The sequence below is a fragment of the Coloeus monedula genome (genome assembly GCF_965178545.1).
Source record: "Coloeus monedula genome assembly, chromosome: Z".
In the NCBI taxonomy this organism is placed as follows: Eukaryota; Metazoa; Chordata; class Aves; order Passeriformes; family Corvidae; genus Coloeus; species Coloeus monedula.
In genome coordinates, this window is record NC_138822.1 from 23,792,546 (window position 1) to 23,815,466 (window position 22,921).

At 39.2% G+C, this 22,921-nt stretch overlaps 1 protein-coding gene across 1 annotated transcript in view; it reads left to right on the forward strand.

The window, feature by feature from the left end:
* The first annotated feature begins 1,714 nt into the window (after window positions 1–1,714).
* TMEM161B (transmembrane protein 161B) overlaps window positions 1,715–22,921 on the forward strand; it is a 36,503-nt gene continuing 15,296 nt past the window's right edge. Inside the window, exons 1-5 of the mRNA XM_082300854.1 lie at window positions 1,715–1,795; window positions 9,548–9,651; window positions 14,068–14,148; window positions 17,517–17,614; window positions 19,303–19,459. Of these exons, the coding sequence (XP_082156980.1) occupies window positions 1,793–1,795; window positions 9,548–9,651; window positions 14,068–14,148; window positions 17,517–17,614; window positions 19,303–19,459 (443 nt within the window). The 5' untranslated portion in view covers window positions 1,715–1,792. The remainder of the gene's footprint in view (window positions 1,796–9,547; window positions 9,652–14,067; window positions 14,149–17,516; window positions 17,615–19,302; window positions 19,460–22,921) is intronic.

The following is a 22,921-nucleotide window of genomic DNA, read 5'->3' on the forward strand; positions in this document are numbered from 1 at the left end:
TAGGCGGTTTGGGAAACTCAATGAATATGGAACTTGTAACCCCATATATACCAAGCTGAATGCAGCTGTCGGTACACCTGACTTTGGATAAGCTATCCCCCACGCGTCCCAGCGCTGGAATAATTTACTACTTATTCTAGTAGTGGAGTCTTTCCCACTCATCAAGCCTACAAGGTGTGTGTGGAGCCCAAAAAGACAACCATGTCCTGGGCTGCATCCTAACCAGCCTGGTCAGCAGATAGAAGGGGGTGATTCTGCCCCTCTGCTCTGACTTCCTGAGACCTCCACCTGGGGTTCTGTATCCAGCTCTGGGGTCCTCAGCACAAGAAAGACATGGACCTGCTGGAGTGAGTCCAGACGAGGTCTGCAAAGGTGATCACAAGACTGGAGCACCTCTGCTAAGGAGACAGTCTGAGAGAGTTGGCAGTGTTCAGTCTAGAGAAGAGAAGGCTCCTGGGAGGCCTCAGAGCCCCTTTCTAAATATGGCATTGTAAGAAAGAGGAAGAGTGAGTTTTTACACCAGCAGATAGTCATAGGACCAGGAGGAGTAGTTTTAAACTAAAAGAGATTTAGATTATATGTTAGGAAAAAATTCCTTACTGTGAGAGTGGTGAGGCACTGGCATAGGTTGCCCAGGGAAAATGGAAGGATGCTCCATCCCTGGAGGGCCACGGTAGACAGGGCTCTGAGCAACGTGCTCTAATGAAAGGATTCCTTGGACTTGGCATGGGCCTGGAATGAGATTATCCATAAGGTTCCTTCCAAATCCAACCATCCTGTGAGTCTGTGAATTACCCTTCTGGGTTTCTCAGAAGGCAAGAAAAGCTTGGTAAAATACGAACAGATGTTAAGTATTTTCCACAGAAATACTATTATCTATTAAAGCAGAATGCTCCTACTTGTTTCTAGCTCACACATAAGGGACCACGGCAGCGCATTTAAAACCGCACGATTTACGAGAAAACTGCTGTTATTCCACTTGAGGGACGCGACTATTTCCGAGTGCTCCTTTGGGACGGGCTATCCACGCGCGTTCCATCGGACATAGGCAGGCCGCGCGCAGTGGTGGGCGTTCTGCAGGGCGAACACATATTTCCCTCGGGCCAAGCGACTCCGCCCCGTCCCCCGGAGAGCCGGCCCCGGGTCCCGCTAACCGCGACCATGGCCGGGCACAAGTCCAGCCACACTTCCGCCCCCAGCCCGCACCGCTGTGCATGTGCAGCGCCGGCACGGGGAGGGCGCAGTGACCTTCGCGCATGGCCACAACCCGCTCCCCCCTACTGCCCCGCCGCGCTCCGTTCATGCTGCCGCGGGGCTGGGCCCCCTTCCTCGCTCCCCTCTCGATCCTCTCCCGGTGCTCCGGCGGTGCCGCGCCGCACGCGGGCGTAGGGGGGGGGGGGAATTCTGCGCTCAGGGCGACCTCCCGTGTCACGTGGCTGGGGTCGCGGCGGTGCCCTGCCCGGGACCGGCTGGCTCGCGGCGCCTGACTGGGCTGTCGCCGAGGGGCCTGTGGGCCGTGTGCCCCGGCCGGCGCCTCTACCTTCTTCGCTTGTCGCCAGCCCGCGGGCGCGGAGCGGTGAGGCCGGTGCTGTCCGTCGCGGCGCGGTCTCATCGCTCCGTGGCTCCGCCCGCGCAGGCACCGGGTAGGACAGCTCAGGCGGGCCTTGTCGCGGCAGGATCCCGGCGTGACCTCGGCGTGCGGCGGTCGGGAGCGGCAGGCGGGCAGATTTATGTGCCGGGAGCGGGGCCAGGCCGGGCGGCAGCGGCGGCGGGCGGGGCCGGCGCGGGCACCATGGTGAGCGGGGCGGCGAGGAGCGGGGCGGCGAGGAGCGGGGCGGCGAGGAGCGGGGCGGCGAGGAGCGGGGCGGCGAGGAGCGGGGCGGCGAGGAGCGGGGCGGCGAGGAGCGGGGCGGCGAGGAGCGGGGCGGCGAGGAGCGGGGCGGCGAGGAGCGGGGCGGCGGGTCCGCTCGCGTCCTTGGCTCGGCTCTGAGCTGCTGCGGGCCCCGGTCCCAGGCTGTGGGGACACCTCGGGGATTTGGGTGCATTTGGGGTAGGGAGGCAGCGGACTGACATCATCGAGCGCTGTAACTGGCGCTCGTGAAGGGAACACCGCGGTATTTGCTGCCTTCCGCGATCTTACACCGATACGGTTCCACTGGTTCCCGTGGTTGTTTCCGTCTCTGGTGCTTTACCATTGGGAAGTAGAGTGAGCCACTGCACTTAGTGCTCTGTAACGGGGTTAGGATGTTTCTTTATAAATGCATAGGATTCTTTTCTCTTTCTGTAACTGCCTGACAGAAGGTTGTTGTGAGGTGAAGGCTGGTTTCTTCTACCATGCCTGCAGTGAAATGCAGGGAAATGGCCTCAAGCTAAAACAGGGAAGATTCAGATTAGATATTAGAAAAAACAAAATTCACTGTTCACGTGGTCAGGCATTGGAATAAGTTGCCCAGCGAGGTGGTGGAGTCACCATCCCTGGAAGAGTTTAAGCACCGTTTGGAGCTGGCGCTGGGTGATTATAGTGGCAGGGATTATAGTGGCAGTGGTGAGTTGACAGCACTTGATGATCTTAAGTTCTTTTCCAGCGTTGATTCTATGAATGTAACTGTCTCATCACATCTCCTTAAATCCCCTGTAAATGGACCGTGTTTGTGATCTTGGATATATCCAGAAGTCTTTGCCAGATGCTTTGTTGTTCATTGCCACCAGTTCACTCTAGGTGCTCTGGGTCATGTCATAGCTGCCATGTGTGCTGTGGCAGCATGTGAGTGTCATGGAATCACAGAGCATTTGGGGCTGGAAGGGACCTCATGGAAAAAAGTCCCACCTCAAATTGGTTTTCACCGCAAGTATTTCATCACAGCTACAATTTATTGGGTTGAATGTAGTGCACAATAAATGACCTTGTAACATAGTGGAAGAACAAAGTTTGACTGGTGTAATATCTGATGATGATGTAACCTTGTTGGATATATGTTCCTTCAATAGGGTAGGCTAAGTATTTAATGAATATTAAATTATATAAAGATAGCTCTCTATAAAGATCTGCTGAATTTTGTATTTAGGTTTTAGTTATCATTTAAAACACAGGAGTTAATTGGCTCAGCTTTTAATGTACTTATATTTGGGATACAAGGAAAAGCAACTGCAGGTATAAAAATATATTTTGTATTGGCCGTTAATATATTTCTCTTCCATGTGACTATATGAATGTAAGTGTGAATATGTCATTTTAACTATGGCACCAGTGTCTGTTCATTGATCTAAGTCTTAAGAAATGCACTTAGCAGTTACATCTTTGATAAAATCTGCCTTTTAACTGTTCTCATACTTAAAAGTTGAATAATGTTGTTCCACTAAAGTACTTTTTATAGTGTAAATTCTGGCTTATGAAAGGAATTGTATTTTTTTTCTCATTAAGTCTTTTTCTTCTTTTTTTTTTTTTCCTCCTTTTCTGCAGGGGTTAGACTATTTAATCAAAAGGTCTTCAAATGCTCCTCTGATTTGCAGCACTCTGAGTACTGTGGTTTAGTATTGAAAGCTACTTTTGGAAAACTGAAAGCAAAAAATTTTTCCTTTCAGTGTAGGTCCTTATTTAAATTGATGGAGTGCTTGCTTGTGTTGCAATGGGGTTGAAAGATCAGGTCCAGTTTTCTTTGCTGGGTGCTGGCAGTGTGGGCAAATAATCTTTGTGTGTGATTCCATGACGTAAGCAAAGGCAAAGGATGGTAGTTTACTTCTATGCTGTTTGGAAGCTGTATTTTCCAGTTCCAAAGCAACAGGAGAATGAAACATTCATCAGTTTATTTTGTACCAAGAGGCTTAGAAATCAAGTTATAAACATCAGCATCTGCCGAGCTGGGGCTGTCAGGACTCATCCATGCAGTTGCAATGCCAGTTAGGCCATGACTTTAAACTCTACACAGGTGTCTTAATACTTTGTAAGACCATGGTGTTTTAGACTGTTCGGCAGAAGCGTTAAAGGCTTTTCAGTTTTTACACTTGGAATGATTCCTGTAATGGCACAGCCTGCTCTTTAAGAAGCAAGTGTTATAGAGGGTGGGAACTTCTGTAGTTCCTACATGTGTTATTTGTAGAAATACTGGGCAAACTAGACTTCTAAACTCTTGAAATAGTAATAATGGAATATAACCTTCTCCCCCCCCTCCCCCCCCCCCCCCCCATGTAGTAGATAATTTCACTGAACTAGTTTTACTTATAATTTAATAATATATTCTGCATATATTGGTGTTCACTAAAACAGGTATTCTGTATTGCCTCTTCAGTGATAGTGATAAATTTGCATTTTTATAAATGCCCTTATTCCAGCCCTGAGAGTTCTGTATCAATAACTTGATTTGCCTAATGACCACTACTTCTGTAATCTTTGCTTAGAGAGCCTCAGTGGTAAAAGAAGCAAGACTGTGAGGTAAAATGCTGTTCACTGACTAAAGCATAATTTCAGTTTTAAACAAATCACCTTGTTTCAAGGGGAGTCGTGCACAGCCACTGTTCCCAGTTTATGGCTCTTCTTTGACTCTGTGGAAAGATACTGTGGCCAAGAGAGAAGTGACCTTTGGGTGTGAAAGACACTGGGAGGGTGAGCAGTTGGGTGGTAGTCTTGAATACCTTGTATATTCTTCATGCCACTTTATGCATCTGTTGTTCATCTCTGCTTTGTTGTAAACAATGGTAGGTGCATGAAAATTCTAATTCAGGGAAGCCTTGCTCATGAGAATAGAAGAAAAAAGTAAAAATCTGAATGTTGAAGGATTCTTTTGGTATAGATTTCTTCTCCAAAATTAGCTGTATGAATGTCTGATTTTTAAAAATCATAGGATTTGAACTGCCTCGGATTGCTGATTAGTATAATGACTATAGATATTCTGTGAAAGTAGTCTTTCAGAGGAAGCATTCACTTTAAGATGTTGCACAGCAAGCTCACTTTTCTTTGGCCATCCTATATAATATTTTCTACTGTTCAGGAAAGAATTTTCAATTGCATTCATGTTCCAGGAGAACACTGCCTTGCTTTTGCAAGCTGCAGCTTTAGCATGGACATACAGATATGGAGAAAAATTTGCATATGGAGAAGAATTTTTATGTGGAAAAGTCTCATTTAACAGCAAAAGCAAGAATGTGTCAGCTATTAAATGGCGTTTCAAAGAGGTTGTATTGATTTAGCTTCCAGACTTCACAAATACCATTGCACTTTTGAATTTGCAGGAGATAAGAGTATTTGTTATATTCTTCCACAAACCTTGGTGGCCACTACTGATAGAACACCTTTTCCATTTCTTACTTGGAAATTTACGGCCATGTTATTATGTTTGTGTGCTACCATTGAAAGATATTGTCATGCCCTGTACTAACATCTGTAGAATACTCAAGTGCAGTTATGTTAAAATCTTGTTTTTACAGGACTTGGCACTTCAGGAAGTAAGCAGCAGGCATTACATTTCTGAAGGTGAAATTCTAAATGGGATTTTACCAGCTGTTTTTCAGTCATGCAGCTGTATCCGTACTGCAGTCCTGGTGTATACAGCGGTTGGCTTCAGCTCAAGGCCCTCATCTTGTAAAGGAGGAGATGGTTACTGTCAGAGAACAAGTAGTTTCAAAGTCCTGTGTAAAGTTGGGTATTTGAATTATTTGTAATATGTAGATAGGTGGTAAAGGGAAGAAAATACAGAAACCCCTGACCTTTTACTACAGGTAAGGAGGAATAACCTTGGGCACAGTCAAAATAAGGAGACTGGAGTGGTGTCTTTGCATAATACAGTCAACCTGGTCTGTCTTTGTACTTCATGTTCTATAAATCATTTAATGATGAAAAATGTTGTTTAGATAGAAGTACTTTAAAAAATTTGTTGGGGTTTCTTTTTGTTACTCAGAGATAGCTGTTGGTGTTTTATAAGTACACTTAACGTGTAGATAAGAATATTGTAACTTTATCTTAATTGCTTATTCTTAGTTTTTGTTGTTCTGCTAGTCAGCGACTCTGTGTCCAGGTATGTAGTATAAAAGACGGTGAAAACCAAAGTTCAAGGTATACTTTATTCAACCTTATACTGTTGCTTTTTGGACCTGCCACTTTTTTCCCACCAATTTTAAGAAACCTGTCAATCTTCTTTTAATTTAACCTGTCACTCTTACTTTAATGTAACTGCTAAAACTATTCTTGTGGACTACGTAATGTGTTCTCTGCTAGGTTTTATTTAAAGCTTTCATGTAAAGCGTGCTGTGTTACTCAAACAAAGGTAGGAATGCCATGCTTACTGAGGGACTGGGAAGTGAACACAGTGCTCAAGACTTCTGAGACACCTCTCATCAAAGATCTGCCTCTGTGGCAGAAACACAGCCAGACTGCAGTTTATTAGACAGTCTTGTAGCTGCATGGCTGTACCATTTCAGTCTCATTTTTGACCAGGAGATTGCTTGCCAGCCTGTGTTTTGCAGAAAAACTGACACAGTCATCTTTTCTTTGGTCTCCATGCTTCTCAGCATTAGAGAGATTGACACAGAAATGTCTCCAATCAGCAGAATACAGACCTCTCTCTCTAGTTTCTTGAACTTCGATTTCAAATTTCAAGCTGCAAAGCTGAAGCATGGTAGGGACATGGATTATGTGGAATCAGTATTGAAGGTCTTATGAAATGGTTTCAATTCCACAAACTATTCTGTAACTGCAGACACATTATTTAATCTGTGCAGCAGTTCCTCATCTCTTAACAGGTGAGTAGTGCTTCTCTTAGTTTTGAGTCAACCTGATTGTGCTAATTACTTCATCACAGATCAGGTGGTGGGTTCCAAGGTTTGTTTACCAGAGGTACTCAAAACCCCCTGTGGTGTTGGGCTTTGCCATTGAGCATCTTGTCCCTCAAACACATACCACTCTTTATTTCTCATACTCTCGATTCTTAAAGTTGTAGATTTCTGACTAAAAGCTAAGCCCTGTGTCCTCTAATTTAGAGCATGCAAGTAGAGGATGTAAGATGTTGGTGGAAACCAACACCTAGTCATTTATGTTTCTGAAATGAGTGGTTTTGGATTTAAACTGATATTAGTGTGAAGACTTAGAAGTGTGGGGGAGACTGGATCTAGACAGGGCCTGAATTGAACCCTGTATTTGGGGATGGAGGGAAAATGTGTTCTAGTGTTGTAATATGGGGTAGTTTGGAAAGTTGTAGATTTTTCTGGAGTGCATTAGTCAACATACAAGTGGAGTGTAACCACATCCAGGCAAAAGGGTAGAGTTTGCAAATAATTATGCTGTGCACATAGCCTGTTATTTTGACTCACCATATCATCTCCTATATTCCTGTGACTAGTGTTCTTGGCAGATTGCAGGAAGATAAATGCAGTGGATTTTTTAAAGTTTCATGTGAGTGCCTTTCTCTATTAACGTATTGCTTGTGATTGATTACTAACCTTCAGGAATTGAGAAAAATGCCCATATGTGGTGCATGCATATCTCTCTCTCTCTCTCTCTGTATATATATATATATTTTAATTGCTTGAAGTGTAGAAAAGTACCAGAGGGATATTTCCTCCACAAGGTCAAAATTAAGTTTAGAAATATCATTGGGGTTTTAGGTTTGGTTTTGGTTTTTTTTTTTTCGTGTGGCTTAAACCTTGCTAGGTTATTTTCATTTGTACACTGAAATGTTTGTAGGTATTTCTATTTTTGACAAATACAGCAGTAACTTTATGGGAATGAGCGCTTTAAGTTTCTGCTGGAAAGGGGTAGATAGGGTGCAGAAAGACATTCAGTGGCTAAGAGACATTGTTCCTAATGGGTTCTGTTACAATGTGCAGCCTTTGCTTGAGTAAGGAAATGAATTTCTGCTGGTGAATTTTTAAGTAGTCTCTTGAATTGTAAGTATTTTAGCTCTGCTAGTGGATCTGCTGCCCTGTATAAAAGTAAATGCCTCAATTTGCATCTTTTTCCCTCCTGTTGTCTTGAGTTAAGGCAATTTCTTTCCCTTGCAGAAGCTCTAGGAGTAATTGAAGAGACATACTAGCTCGTAATTGACCTGATCAGGCTGTGCTTCTAATAAAAACATTATTCTAGAGAAATATTAATGTAAGTTCCCCCTGAGAGAGTGAATTCTGAGGATCATGGTTTAGTAGATAAGCTAGATGAAGGGACAGTGATTGCTCTCTTGCATTGGGTGGAAATGGTTAGACTTAGTTTGAGGTGGTCAGAATAAACATTAGATTTTAAAATGCATGGTTTATTTTGTACCCAAAGAGTATATACTTCCCTTAGCAATTTAGTAATGTGAATATAGCATATATATTAGTCATGCAGCTTGTAACACTTTCTTTCATTAGAAATACACTTCCCTTAGCTAGGGAACTGGTGGAATTGGTTTGAGTAATCTATGTGCAGAGCTATGCATAATCTTTAATAAAGGTAGAGTGTTCAAATACTTACAGCTCTTGATCCTGATCTCAGTGACATAGAACATAAACAAAAGTGAGGTCTTACTTTTTGAGGTACCTCAAGTACTGAAGTGTAGAAGCACTAGAAATTCCCTGGGGGGAGAAGGCAAAGAGAGATCTTGAGTACCAAAGAAACTTGGTGGTATCTGACCCCCTCCAAAGCTGTTACTTCGAAGTATAAAGAAGTAACAAGTACTTTTAATTGATATGTGGCACTTTTTTACAAAAAGTTTGGTAACATATTGAAAGTGTTTATAAATACTTAAAAATTTTTACTGTCTCCATCTCCCTTAATCATACTGAATTATGGATAATAATGTATATCCAAAAACATTTCATCTGCCTATGTTTTTTAATAAAAGCAGTATTGACACAATTTCTGTTTTACTAAAGAAAGGAGAAAGCATTGAAGGAAGAATTTCCTTAATGCATTATTTAGGATGAAAGATGATACTGCTGGTAGGGAGGGGGAAGGTTGGTGAAGAGTTGTAGGTTAACAGCTCATTGCTTAGCAGGGACTTGGCTTGTGTGACCACGGGATTCTTTCTTGAGGTGCAGGGACTACTAGCATGGAACAGTATCCACCTGACCAACTGGGACAAGATCATCTTTTGCCAATAGTCTGACCAAACTGGTATTTAGACTAGGACTTAAAGAGGAAAGAGATGATGACCTGCAAATCAAGAGGAAAAAGTGGTAAGCTGAGCTGGTAAGCTAAGGATGAGGGTGATGTAGAGAGGAGTCCTTGAAAACAACTAATCAGAGAAGATGGAAACCCACACATGTAGGTAAACAAAGAGGAAATACCTGTACAGAGATAATGAGGCCAGCATTATGAGGGGGAAGATCTTAGACCTCTTCAGGGAGGTTAGCTGTGGTGACCTGGGAATGCCCTTTCCCTTTGATAAAGTTTGCAAGTGATTGTAGCAAGTTTCAGGGTTTTTTTTTTTTTAACTGCTACCATATTCTGTCCCCTCACCCCCCCATTCCTCCGCATTGTATTATACCTGTATACAGTGTTATTAATTTTTTGTTTTTAAAAAGATACTTCACCTCTTTTCTAAAACAGATACTGACTTGTTATTTACTTACTTCTCTACAGGGTGTAATAGGTGTACAGTTGGTGGTTACCATGGTAATGGCTAGTGTCATACAGAAGATCATACCTCACTATTCTCTTGCTCGTTGGCTTCTCTGTAGTGGCAGGTAAGAAAGTGTCTGAATATGATAATGCAATTATGCATCAGAGTAGTAACTGTAAAACGTACTGATTTAGTTTGGTTTTTTAAAAAGTAATTGACCTTTATTAAATTTATTACTATAGCATTGTTACACCTGATTTGTGGGCTCAAGGTAAAAAAACAGTGTTGCTGTAGAAGAACATACTTGTTTGTTTTATTAATTTTATTAGTCACAAAGTTAATTGTTGTTGAGCTCTTATATTAAAGGTACAAGGTGCATCCTGTAATATTTAAAAGCTAAATTGAATACAAGATACTGAAGAATATAAGGGCTTTTTTCCTCTGCACTGTCTCTGTGTTGTTGATAATCCACCTCCTGGTTAGCCTTGCATATGAGGAATGCTTAGGTATTTATTAAAAATTATATTCTTTTTAAATACTTCATAGGACAGGATTAGTATAAATTTCAGTACATTACTTCCTTGTAACAATGGATCAAACAGACATAATGAGTTGTAAGGGGAGCATTCCCTGTGTGGCTGTAACCATAATAACAATGAAAAACAGCAGCTGTTTTGAACATAAATCGGTATGTTAAACATTAAAAGGAATCATAGACACTGTGTTTTTTCATTTGGTAAGAACAACACTTTGTATGATTAGCAGGTAGTGTGCTGTCTTTCATAATTGTTAAAATTTTGAGAATATAAAATCTTTATTCCCTGCTTTCTGAAGGAGTATCCTTAATAATAATGTACTCCATAGGAGTATTAACAAGTCTTTCCATTGACTTTTTTTCCTCTACATCTTATAATTATGAGATGTTCCTTTTTAATATTCCCCATTTCATCACCCAACAAGTTGCTAATGAGAAGTGACTGTAAATGTTGTTTATATGTGTGTTGGGTATAACAGAGAACAGTAACTGTCAGATGGATAACACAAACAGGAATCATACTCTTAATTGTTGTGTGAAGTTTCACTGTTAACCATATTGGCTGGGTGTTGATCACCTTTCTTGTGCTCTAAAAAGAACATTACACTAATGAATATGAAACTGCTTACCATTTATTTTTAAGGTGTGTCACCATGAGAGTCTTTTTTATCAGCAATTATCCAAATGACATATTGTACCTTTTATATCTAAGATTGATTTAAACTTTTACTTGAAAATCTAAATATCCAATTGCTTTTCTAAAATAATTTGTCAATATTATGCCCATGTTCTTCAATCTTGTGAAGTTTTCACAGACTGTATCCTTGTTTTAAGGTAGGCTGTGTGCCAATGATAGGGAGAAGTTTGCTGTTCAAATATTTTTCAAATCCATTTCTCCATTCATCTTTGCGCATCTGCAGATTGATAAAAACCTAAAGCAGGATTTCAGCTCTTGTCCTTAGGTAATTCTGCTCTTAGTGAAGTCAGTGAAAGTCTTATTACTGCCTTCCACATTAGTAGCCTGGAAAAATTCATTGTTGCTTTTAGTGTTTTTTTATTTATCTGGTGACTGTTTTAGTGCATTGTAATTTCAGGCACTCTGAGTAATTCCCTGAATACAGGAATTGTATAAGAAGTCAGAAATAATCCTGTGTTCCAAAAATAAAAACAAGTCAGAAGCTTCACTGCAACAAGAAGCTGAATTTTAATGGCAGAAAAAAAACAGTTATTTTCTTACTTAACCTGATAAACTATCTTTTATGTTTAACCCATTCTCCTTAGTGCTGTCTTTTTGCCAGCAGTGTGTGGGTGGAGTGGTAGAGGGTTTTATACACATAAGTGTACAGGCACAGTCCTAAGCAGTCCAGCTGTCTAAGGAAAAATTACCAGCTGCTCCTCCTTTCCTTTGTCAGTAGACTTTGACTAGTCTTTGGTATCCAGCAGTGGTTTTTAAGTGATTTAGTTTGAATGTCTTGCTTCCAAAGGATTGGTAGGCAAGGTAGGTCTGAAATGTCTGTGGATAGTCCTCTCTAAATGGGAGGGAGGAGAAACATGTTATCAGACAAGACAGAAACATTTAAGTGACCAGTTTGTTTCAAGATGCCTGTTATGTGTTTATAGGAAGTCCGTTAAAAGGAAACAAAGACTTTTCAAAATCTAAGAGAATTGTTAGGATAGACAGATTTAAGGTAATTACTTGTTAATGGAATAAATAGCTATCACTGACTCATGAAAAGCTATTTACATAAATTTGTTAAGAAACTTTTTCAATCAGTGCTATTTTCAGAGCTTGAATGCAACTAAATATATTTATTGCTAGAATTGGCAACCTAAATATCTGCGTAGGCCTTGCATTATTTTTAACTAACAAAACATTCTCTACCAAAACGTTGCTTTTAAGTCACTCAGCTATTTCAGTTACTATGTTTTCAGGCCCTGTCAGGAAGACAGGAGAAAATGGATGTTTTGTTGTGCATTCGTTAATGACCTTCATTCAGATTAACTAGGGCATGTCTGTGTGTCTGTTGGTATTCACACTGGCTTGGATATGTCAAAACCACAGGGTAATCAGTTGTGGGATTTCAGTTTTAAACATATGTAAGCTAAAATAGATGTAAACTACTTTTTATTAGCTCTGTCTTTGTGAAAATGTTTGTTCAAATCTCTTGGTTTTGAGATTTTAAATGCAAGGTGTGTGGGGTTTATCAGCTGAAAAATACCAAAACTCTTTATCCTATTAGTTGTAATTAGGCATCACTTGCAACATTGTTTTCTGATATAATTAAGAGCAAATTGTGGTTTAATTTGTTGTTTGAATTGTGTTAGCATGCTACATAGAACAAGAATTTTGTCTGTTCTGCTGCATTAGGTACTATTTCTCTGTCTGTGCAGGGAAGATTTTGAAAAATTTCTTTACCACATAGGTGACTTTCATCATTAGCATCCCAAGTTCGGATCAGGGTGATGTGGTAAATGACGAAACAGGAGAATATATCTCTTCTTTTTCCCAGTTGCTTTGGGTCATGTGAAAGAGGTTAACTTCTCCAGAGTAATTTGACTTCTTGGATGAAAAGCTTGTTTCTTTGGTTTATTTGTGTCTCAGTCTTTAAGTGTCTTTTGCAGCAAAGTTTGCAAATCACAGATTCTGCAACTGGACCACACATAATAAAAATAAATTAATGAAGTAACTTTCACTCTTACTTATACAAAATTTGGTTCCTTTCTTCCCTTCCAAAACTGTGTTTGTGCAAAATCTGCAATATTTGCCGTTTTCAGTTTTGGAACTGGCAGTGAATTCCTTCAGCGGAAATTTGCAGTGTGCAATGGTTTGATGTTCTATGGGCTGGTACTAGCATTCTTTTCTCTTGAAGAGTTCCCAAGATGAAGGAAGCCTTTTCAAAACAGAACTGGGAGTCAAATGTTATCAAATGGCTTGAGATTGTTTGGGTTTTGATGCCTTCCAAATTTGCTTTTGCTAACTTTTTGAAATTGGATCTGACATCATCTCTAATTCACCAACATGGATTTGAATGGTTCTACTTGGTGAAGTTTTCTTAATTTGAGGTGGTGGTTGTGGATTCTTTTATCATCTCTGTGTTGACCCTGTGTCGCCATGGCTGACAGTTGGTGGCCTTCTACTTCCATACACATTTCTCAAGTCTGTTCCTGTTAATACTTGGTCTCCTTTGCCTCAGCATTTCAGAGTGGAGATCAGAGTGACACCCTTCCTGCATCTGGGCAGTAACCGTCCCTTGTTGAATGTGGGAAAGGCCCTGTTTCAGCTACTAAGGTTTTTGCCATACGTAGAGATTTAGGTAAAATATAACATCTTAGACATTTACCTATCTCTGTCCTCTTCAGAATTTCCGTGCCATTTCTTGTCTTTTAAATGAATGGTGTATTGATTGGAAAAACTTGTAGGTCAACTATGTGTAAACTAGTGATTTTTTTAATAGCACTTTTTGTAGTAAAAGTTGAAGATATCACTGAGGAGGTGTTTAAGAAAAGGAATGTTGATGTTACAATTTGCTCTGCTTAAGAAAAAAGACTGGTAATGATTGTTAGATAATAGCTATTTCAGATTCTGGAAAATTGCTGGGTTTGGGAGGGATATAATTATGCTTTATAAAGTTGTTTTATTCTGATGACTAATTGTAATGGTCTAGTGACCTTTTCTACCTTGCACGACTGTGTTTGCTCTATTTGATGATATCTTTAACAGTTGGTGTTTTGAGAACTGAAGGACTATAATGTGAATGACAAAGTGGCAGAGCTTTCTAATGATGTATAAATGTCTCATTTGCTGAAGAGAACTGAACTTTAGCTATTGTTCAGTTCAGCCAGGTTTGGAATTGGCACACAAGGGTGCCTTGCTTAGGAGTCACAATGACAGATGTTTCAGTGAACATATAACTGTATATAACTGTTGTGATACAGTTTTTTGAAAGCCATGCTCTAAATTGCTAATGATGGTATTGTTTTACTTGAGATTTTCTTTTTCTTTAGCTTACGGTGGTATCAACATCCCACTGAAGAAGAATTGCGGATTCTTGCAGGGAAGCAAAGAGGGAAGAGTAAAAAAGACAGGTAAATACTTGGTTTATGCTTTTCTTCCGCTCCCCCCCCTTTTGTTTTTTTTTTTCAGCATGGTGTGGTTCATCTAATAACTTTTCCAGCCTGCTTTTGTCATAGTGTGAGTTAAAAACTCCTAGTTGCATGTGACTGCCCTGCTTGCATTAACTGTCACAGTTCTTTAGCAAAACATGTTCTTTCAGTTTAACAGAGTTGGACATTCCCGAATTGTGCAAAACTGGGTAATTTCCACCCACAAAATGGTCTGTGAAATGCTAATTTGATGGCAAGGGTTTTTCTTAGTGAATGTATGCATTTAGATAAAAACTGAGGAAACAAATCTTAGGATTGTAGCTCTTCATCTTGAAGCAAGAAAAGAAAGATTTGATTATATTAGTTCAATATAGGATTACAATGAGCCCATCAATCAATCCAGCCTGTCCAGATCCCTCTGCAGAGCCTTCTGCCCTCTGGGAGATCAACACTCCCATCCAGCTTAGTGTTTTCAAATTTACAGAGGGTGCCCTCCATCCCCTTGTCCACATGATCTATAAATGTTGGGAAAAAAGGTCCGTGGACTCCAGCAGGGGGAGGAATTGCAGTCCAAACCAATGTGGTTGATAAGAGCAAGCTCCGTTTATTAGCAATCCAAAGGCACTTATATAGTATACCAGCTTGTTAACTCCTAAGTGGCTTAAAACTTATCAAAGCACATTTCTACTTCTACCTAATTGGACTTACATTGGCAAGCTTCTACAGTTATGTTATGATTAAAAGAATTCAGAGTTCACCCTCCTCCCTCCGGGTCTTATCTCCACAGCTGCATCGCTTCAAAACTCCCTTTTTGTTTCCCAGGCCTGTTTCTCACACAGGGATTTTTCTCATGGAGGGCTTTTCTCATGCAGGCCTTTTGCTTGCAGGCTCTTGCTTGTACACTTCTTTTATTGATCCCATAATTCTGTCAATGATCCATGCCCCTGATCCTTTAATAATTTTGCAACATATAAAGACCTTGAACAGGATGGGGCCCAATAATGAGCCTTGTGGAGCACTCTTAGTGACCAGCTGCCAACTGGATGCAGCATCATTCACCACAATTCTCTGGGTTAAGTTGTTCCTTGTAAAGTAGTGATTTTTTTTTTTTTTTTGCAACATTCCTTAAAACTAAGAATCTTGTTTTATCTTAACAGTTTTCTGTGACAAAAATCAGACAAAAATTGTGCATAAGATTACAATTTATAATTATTCATTTAACCAGTGGTGTTTATTCATACATAAAATAACTTCAATTATGTAATTATAAGTTTAAGTCCACCTGTAGGAGCTTTAAACTGGAAAACACAATTGCACTGCCAAATAATAATAGTACTTTAACAATTGTACTCTTACTGCCTTTCCTCAGCCTTGCCAGTCTTTTGCAATAGTAGTAGTAGGTGATTGTACCAGGATGAATGTTAATCACAGGGCAATATAAAACTTCAAAGAAACTAAAACGGTAATGTGGAGGCTTAAATAACGTTTGCTTTGCTTTGCTTGTTTAACAGCTGAATGAATAATAAATTATGTTTTTTTAATGCTCTGTGTCCTTGAAAGAAGCTACTCTTGCTCAAGAAGAACCATAGTGAACTGGGAATTGTTCCTGTGGAGTTGGTTTAGATTTATTGATTTAGGTTGCACAAAATGGAATGTACATATTGTGAGTCATCTCAACAAGGAGATGTGAAAGAGACTGTGTAGGAGAAATAGAGGCATCTGTTTAGTACTCCCCATGTCTTTCCAAGATAAAGAATCTGCTTCGTCAAGCCCATAGTCTTTCAAAGTGTAATACCTACTCCTTAAATACGCTCTCAGTCTGAACTAATTTAGAGATAAATGATTAAAGGAGATACAAGGAGCTTGCTTGAAAATTAGCCTTAGAAACAGCTGTAGTGTGAAATTTTAGTTAATTTTATTCAGTGCATATTACACTTCAGTATCTTATGCTGTAGGATTTAATAGCACATGAATATTAGGCAGGTTTTCTGCTTCAGAATAGTTTGTATTATATGAAATTGTTAGGCTAATGAAAAGGTCCACAGCTACTTTGAATTACTTTGAATTAAAGCATTCAGTGATGCTGGATATGTTCTGTCTGTGCCTCTTGGATTGTGGAGCCTCTGGGATAATTAAAGTGTAGGAACACCAAGTTTTGTTGATCTGAAATGACTTCTGTTGTCAAAATGTGCATCTCACTCAAGATGACAGTACTCCTGGATACAGGCAATAGGAGAATAATCAGGAGTACAGCTAAGGGCAGGGAAGTACACAGGAGCTTGCAGGTAGTCTAGTCCTTGGGCAGTGTTTGGAACTTCTTGTGTAGATTTGCTCAACTGAATTTTTTGAGTAATGCTTTAGATTCCTATCTTCAGTTTGTCCATTAAAATTCTTTTGTTTCAGGTTATTCTAAGCATTAATATAATCTGAAAAAATTTATTAATGTTTTCTGCTTGTATTTTCATCTCACATATGAGCTAAAATGAAAAAATTGCTGAAAACGAAGTTCATGATTGATTGGATTTCCTTTTAATTATTATACCCAAATAATTTGTTTTTCTGTGGAAAATCCACCTCCCCTTTTCTAATTTCAGAGGTGGTATTCTAAAATGTGGCAGTCTGTTGTTTCCTTCTAGCCTTTCAGAGGTTTTAAGTTTTAGGTTTGATTTTTTAATCTAACAAAACACCATTCGATCTTTTTAATTTTTTTTTTTTTTAAAGAGCGTGCTGGGATTTTTATTGAAGTCTACTAGTGTGACTTAATTTCAGGGAAGCAAAGATCATGATACTGGTATAGTTTGAGAGTTCCAGATGAAAAACGCCTTTTGTTCTAAATACATGCCTTTTTAGATTAGAAAGATAACTTTAATTGCCTTTGCTTGATGGCTAGTTGGCTGGACATTTCAAGGATCTAGGTTAGTTCAGCTCATGTGATGTACTTGCTTGTTGTGACGAGAAGGACTAATGCAAGATTTCTTTTCTTTTTTTAACCTTGGGAACACCCTGTAGCTCTGAATAGAAAAAATCAGTGGGCTGAAATAAATACTGTCCCCTGGATCTTGACTCAACAGATGCTCAGATTAAAGCATCTGGAACCCATTTAAACCCATACCACAATAGGATGTCAGAGTCTGTCAGGTTATAGCTGGAAGCCATTAACATACCTGATTGTTTTCCAAAATTTGAACTTGAAGCACTACTTTTAGCTAGAGACATAAAAATATTCGTATTTGGAAAAAAAAAAGCTGTCTGCATTTTTCTTGAATGTGAAATGTCATTATATATTGAAAAATTCTATTTTGTTTCATCCATGCTTGTGCTACCTATTTATTTATTTATTTATTTTACAGAAAATATAATGGTCATATTGAAAACAAACCCTTAACCATTCCAAAAGATATTGATCTTCATCTGGAAACAAAATCTGTAACAGAAAGGGACACTATTGGTAAGAGGATGCAAAGAGTAATATATTATTTCCAATATATCCTGAGTCTATGAAGTGTTTATTTGTGATGAATGCTGAAATATCTTTTTTGTAGACAGTGAATGAATAGAAGCAAAACTGGTCGTAAATCAGAAAGCAGGCAGTAGGGCTTAAGTCTCCTTTCGTGTTCCATGGGTGACATTTTAATAGCAGTGTTGTGGAAGGGGATAAGTAGGTGAAATCCAGCATAAACCACAACTATTGTATCAGGCTCCTATAGCAATATGAGATGACACTAGAAGAATCACATCATAGTCTATTCAAAATAGAGTTTTCAGCTTTGTACAAGAAAGTAACAATTCTCAGACATCAAGCCATTTACTTTATGATCATCTAAAATAGGAAATGTGCTTCAGCATTGGAACCTAAGACCTTTCAACCACACATCTGATGCATTCAGGTAAAATGCTTAAAAATGGCAAGTGACAGTACAGAAATATACAGCATGAAGTGTTGTAGAAGGTACTGGATTTTTTTAGATGGTAATTTTTGGTTACTTCATTATCATCAGTCATTCTGTTATAGAAAATTCATACATGGGTATGTATGTGGTACGTATTTTTTTCCTACCTATGTTTTTATATTTGTGCGTTCTCTGGATAAGTATAGAAAGAAAGGATGGATATTCCTATGCAGGAGACTTCTTGGCTTAAATTGTGGGTGACAGTGTTTGTGTAACAGAAATGATGTTTTTGAAGCTGGCGCATAAATAGAGCATTCACAAGTTTCAACTAGTGTTACTTTCATTAAACTATAGCATTTAATTGTCAACCTGAGTGATACAGGATAGGGTTTACTGTGTTTGAAATGTAATATATACAGTTTTTTGGGGAATCTAACCAGATTGTTATTTCAAAATAAGTGTAGGACTTGGAAATACCTAAGGTTGCCAAATTTAATATCTTTGCTAGCAGGTAGCTTGTAGTCAAGTCAAACATTCAGTAACGTTTTCTCACTTTCAAACTGTGTAAATGTAGGGAAGGTGTTTGGGAGGGACCATTTGTGTTGTCACAAATTGTTCTTTGCAGTTTCCAACACCTGTGGAAACTCTCTCCATAACATCCAGCCTGTATGCAACACAGTATAATCCCCAGAATTTTTACAGTGAAGTTTACACAATGGTTATTGCTTTACAGAATGTATTAACAAAATCTCGAAGAGCAAACCATCAGTATTTTAGATGGTGGGTTTTTTAATATAAAAAGAAGTGTTTATTTGTAATATAATAAATGATAGCCAGTGAGCTTTTAGTCTTTAACTAGAGGTCAAAAAACCTCTCTTACCTGGATTTGCAGATGGACTAAACTGGAAAACTGTTTACTCTCTGTGTTGTGAAATCTAAATTAAGTATGCTTTTTGAATTTAGGATGTTATAAAAACTGAGGTGATAGAATAGTAAAACCTTGTAGCCTTATAAATTTGAGTAGAAATCACATATTGGATGACAGAAGTGAAGAATGAACTTAACGTTGTTGAGTGACTTTTTCACATTTGTTGAGTTTTATGTGGTTGATCTGGGTCTACCTAAACTTAACTTCAATACACTTAATACACAATTCAAAACCTCTTTTGATTGCTACTCCATTCTATATACATCAGTAACTGCCTTAAAACATACCTTTAACATTCACAAACTTTATATTTTTCAGCATTGCATTACTTTCCAGAATATCAGTGGTTGGTGGATTTCACTGTTGCAGCTACAGTTGTGTATGTGGTGACAGAAGCCTATTACAGCATTATGAAGCCCTCACAAGAAATGAATATCAGCATAGTGTGGTGTCTGCTTGTCTTGGCTTTTGCAGTGTATCCTTTTCTGTTTTCTTGAATCCCTCTGCGTGTTTTAAAATAGTTTACATCATTCTGCAATTCATATAAATCTGTGTGCCACTGATGGACAGGATACAGAAATATTTAGCATTTGGTAAAAGGATCCTGTAAGCTAGTGCCATTGTTGGATAATGTATATGCTGTACATGGTCTTTGTAAATGCTGGTGTCATTAGCTTGTTAACATCAATACCAGACCATTTAGGAGAAAAATACATATATGCAAATACAGTTAGTGCTCATCTGTAGTATGTAGTGGTTCTAAACTAACTTGATTTTGCTCAGTTTGGCAGTCAGAAATAGTTATGTGTACAGAAAGTCCAGCTTTTGGAGATGTTTGGAAATTTATTGCACATTTTTTGTTTTCAGTATCTTTAATCTCATAGTTCCTGAACAGAATAGTACAGTGATGTGTATACTAGTTTATTGCAAAAATATGTGCATTCATTCATAATTTTAAAATAAATTCAGGGCATTCTTACAGAAAATAAGTTATGTAGACAGTTGTAAGAACAGCTCTGTGAAGAGCTAAACTCACCTCTCAAACTGAAGGAAATGGAAGTGGAGTATTTAGGAAACAGGCAATATCAAAGCATAAAATGTTTGTTTTGTTATGAAGAAGGCAGTTAATTTTTTTTTTTTTTACAAAGAAGGCAGTGTCAGACATAGATGCTTGCATGGTAGTTAACTGTTTTCCTCAAACCAATCCAGACACACATTTTAGGGAGGAAAGTTGCATTTTAAAGATATGATGGGGGATAGAGCAGTGGAATTGAACAAAGGCTTGTAAGAATGCAGATTATGGAAAGGTGAACTGGAAAGTGATTTGCTACAGCTCCTCTGCTCCTTCAGCAGCTGAGAACAGATGAAGTGCTAAATTACAGTTGATAAACGTCTTGAATATTCAAAATTATTTCCTCTGTATAAATGCTAGTTCTTTGTTAGAGATTCTTAATGTGCTGTGGTTTGTTCAGTTGGTTTGTAATACTAGCAGTAGCTCGTGGTGTTACGTAAAACCTTGAACTCTAATGTTTGGTTACATTTGACTAAGAGTTCTGAGTATGCTTACTGCTTGTCTGTCTTTGATAGTTATTAAAATGTGTGCTGCCTTTATGGTATGGACAGGAATTATTTTCTAAGTAGACTGAAGTATAAATGATAGAATTTTTCCATAATTTTTGCTTGCAATGTATAAAAACTTGCTAGAAGAGAGAGTCAACTCCCATTTGGAAAAAAGTCTGTCAGTAGCTTGCTGCCAGATCAGGTATTTCTCCTTTGACATGTCAGTGAACAGATCCATGGTCCAGAAGGTGGATTTTGTAGTCTTCTGTGACAAGAAAATTGGTGTCTGGCTCTTGCACACCTTTTAATTGTATTATAGCTATAGTATAGGTAATATATAGTTGTTACTGCACATCTTTTGTTTTACTTTTTGTGTGAAGTCACGAATTTTAGTTTAATCTTTGCAGAAGGAAGAAGATGCAGCTACTGCTTCAAAAATCAGAAGTGATAGCCAACACCTTTCACTCCTGTTTTGAGGATGAGGGAGAGTTTAATAGAACTAATGGAAAAACAAGCTTATAATACTAAAGCCACAATGTACTCTTAGATTTATTGCTGACAATGCCCTGTTTGCTTCATCTCTCCTATCTCAGGAGTAGTCAATTTAAATAACACAACAGTAATTACAATTCTAGGTGAAACAGAGTTGAGAATTATATATTGTAGGAATACCCACTGCAGTAATATTTTCTTACCGTGGTTTTGAACACTGTCCTGTCATTGCTTTCATTTGGTCATCAGTTCAGGGCAAAACTTCAAAAAAGGGTTAAGTTGCCTGTCAGTGCAAGATTTTTGTCTCAGTAGTGTGAATGTGCAGGTAGCTGTTAGAGTCTGTGCTTAGTACCTGTATGAGGAGTTAGTGGTCATGTAGAAGGATGCAGTAACAGGAAGCACAGTTTAAACTTTATATTAGCCTAAACATCTCCATAAATATATTAACATAACTTATTCCAGGCATTACAGCTTTTCAGGTGAAGGAGGTAGAATACAGAGGTATTGATAACAATTCTAGTGGTCACTGGAACCTAGTCAGAGGAGATTTCAGAAGGAGTTCATTCATATCTTGTGACATCAGACCTTTGGGATGCAGAGAATACTTAAAACTTACTCAACTAATCACTAACTCAGTATGTCAAGACCAGAAATGATTCTATGATAATGGATGATTCAGAAAAATCTGGTTGCCTCAATATTTTCAACAGAAAGCAGTCAATATGATATGTCAAAGTTAAATATAGAACAATTTTGAGTTTTGCTGACAAGTGCTTCCTCTGTTTCATGCCTGTAAGAGGTGATAAGTTGTACTAAGGATACAAAGCAAGTTTGCAGATGGTAGAAAACTGGGGAGGAGCTGTTGACTCCCTTGAAGTCAAGGTGGCCCTGCAGAGAAACCTTGACAAATTAGGGATGTGGGCAATCACCAACCATATGAAGTTCAACAAGGGAAAGTGCTGGATTCTGCACCTGGGATGGGGCAGCCCTGAATGTATGGGCAGACTAGGGAGCAGGAGTCTGGAAAGCAGTGCCATGGAAAAGAACCTGGAGCTGCTGGTTGACAGAAAGTTGAATGTGAGTCAGCCAGGAGGAGCCAGCATCGCCAGCCAGGCAAGGGATGGTATGGTATTGTCCTGCACTAAGAAAGACATTCAGGTGTTAGAGAGAATCTAAAGGAGGCCACAAGGATGGTGAAGGTTCTGGAGGGGAAGCCGTATGAGGAGTGACTGAGGTTGGTTGGTCTGGTCAGCCTGGAGGAGACTGAGGGGAGACCCCATCACAGTCTGCAACTTCCTCCTGAGGGGAACAGGAGGGACAGACACTGATCTCTTCTCTGTGGTGCCCAGCGACAGGACTCGAGTAAATGGCCTGAAGTTTTGTCAGGGGAGGTTTTGGCTGGATATCAGGAAAAGGTTCTTCACCCAGAGGGTGGCTGGGCACTGGAACAGGACCCCAGGGAAGTGCTCACAGCACCAAGACTGACAGAGTTCAAGAAGCATTTGAACAGTGGTGCTAGGCACATGGTGTGATTCTTGGGGATGGTGCTGTGCAGGACCAGGAGTTGGATGATCCTATGGATCCTGTCCAACTCAGAATATTCTGTGCTTCTGTGAATTCACAGTTTTTATGTGTTTTAGTAGGAACAGAAGATGGATCTTTTTCACTTCAACCATATGAACTATAAAGAAATCCAAAATCGCAGCAGTTCAAAAAATAAAATTATTTTCATAAAAGGGTATAAATTCTCTATTATTATACCATAAATTCTACAGTGCCTGCAGCTATATACAGCTATATATACAATTTTATACTGCCTCTTGTGGCCAAAAAAAACTGAATGAAGGGAGGGCTGGTGTGAGCAATCTATTATCGTAGCACTGAA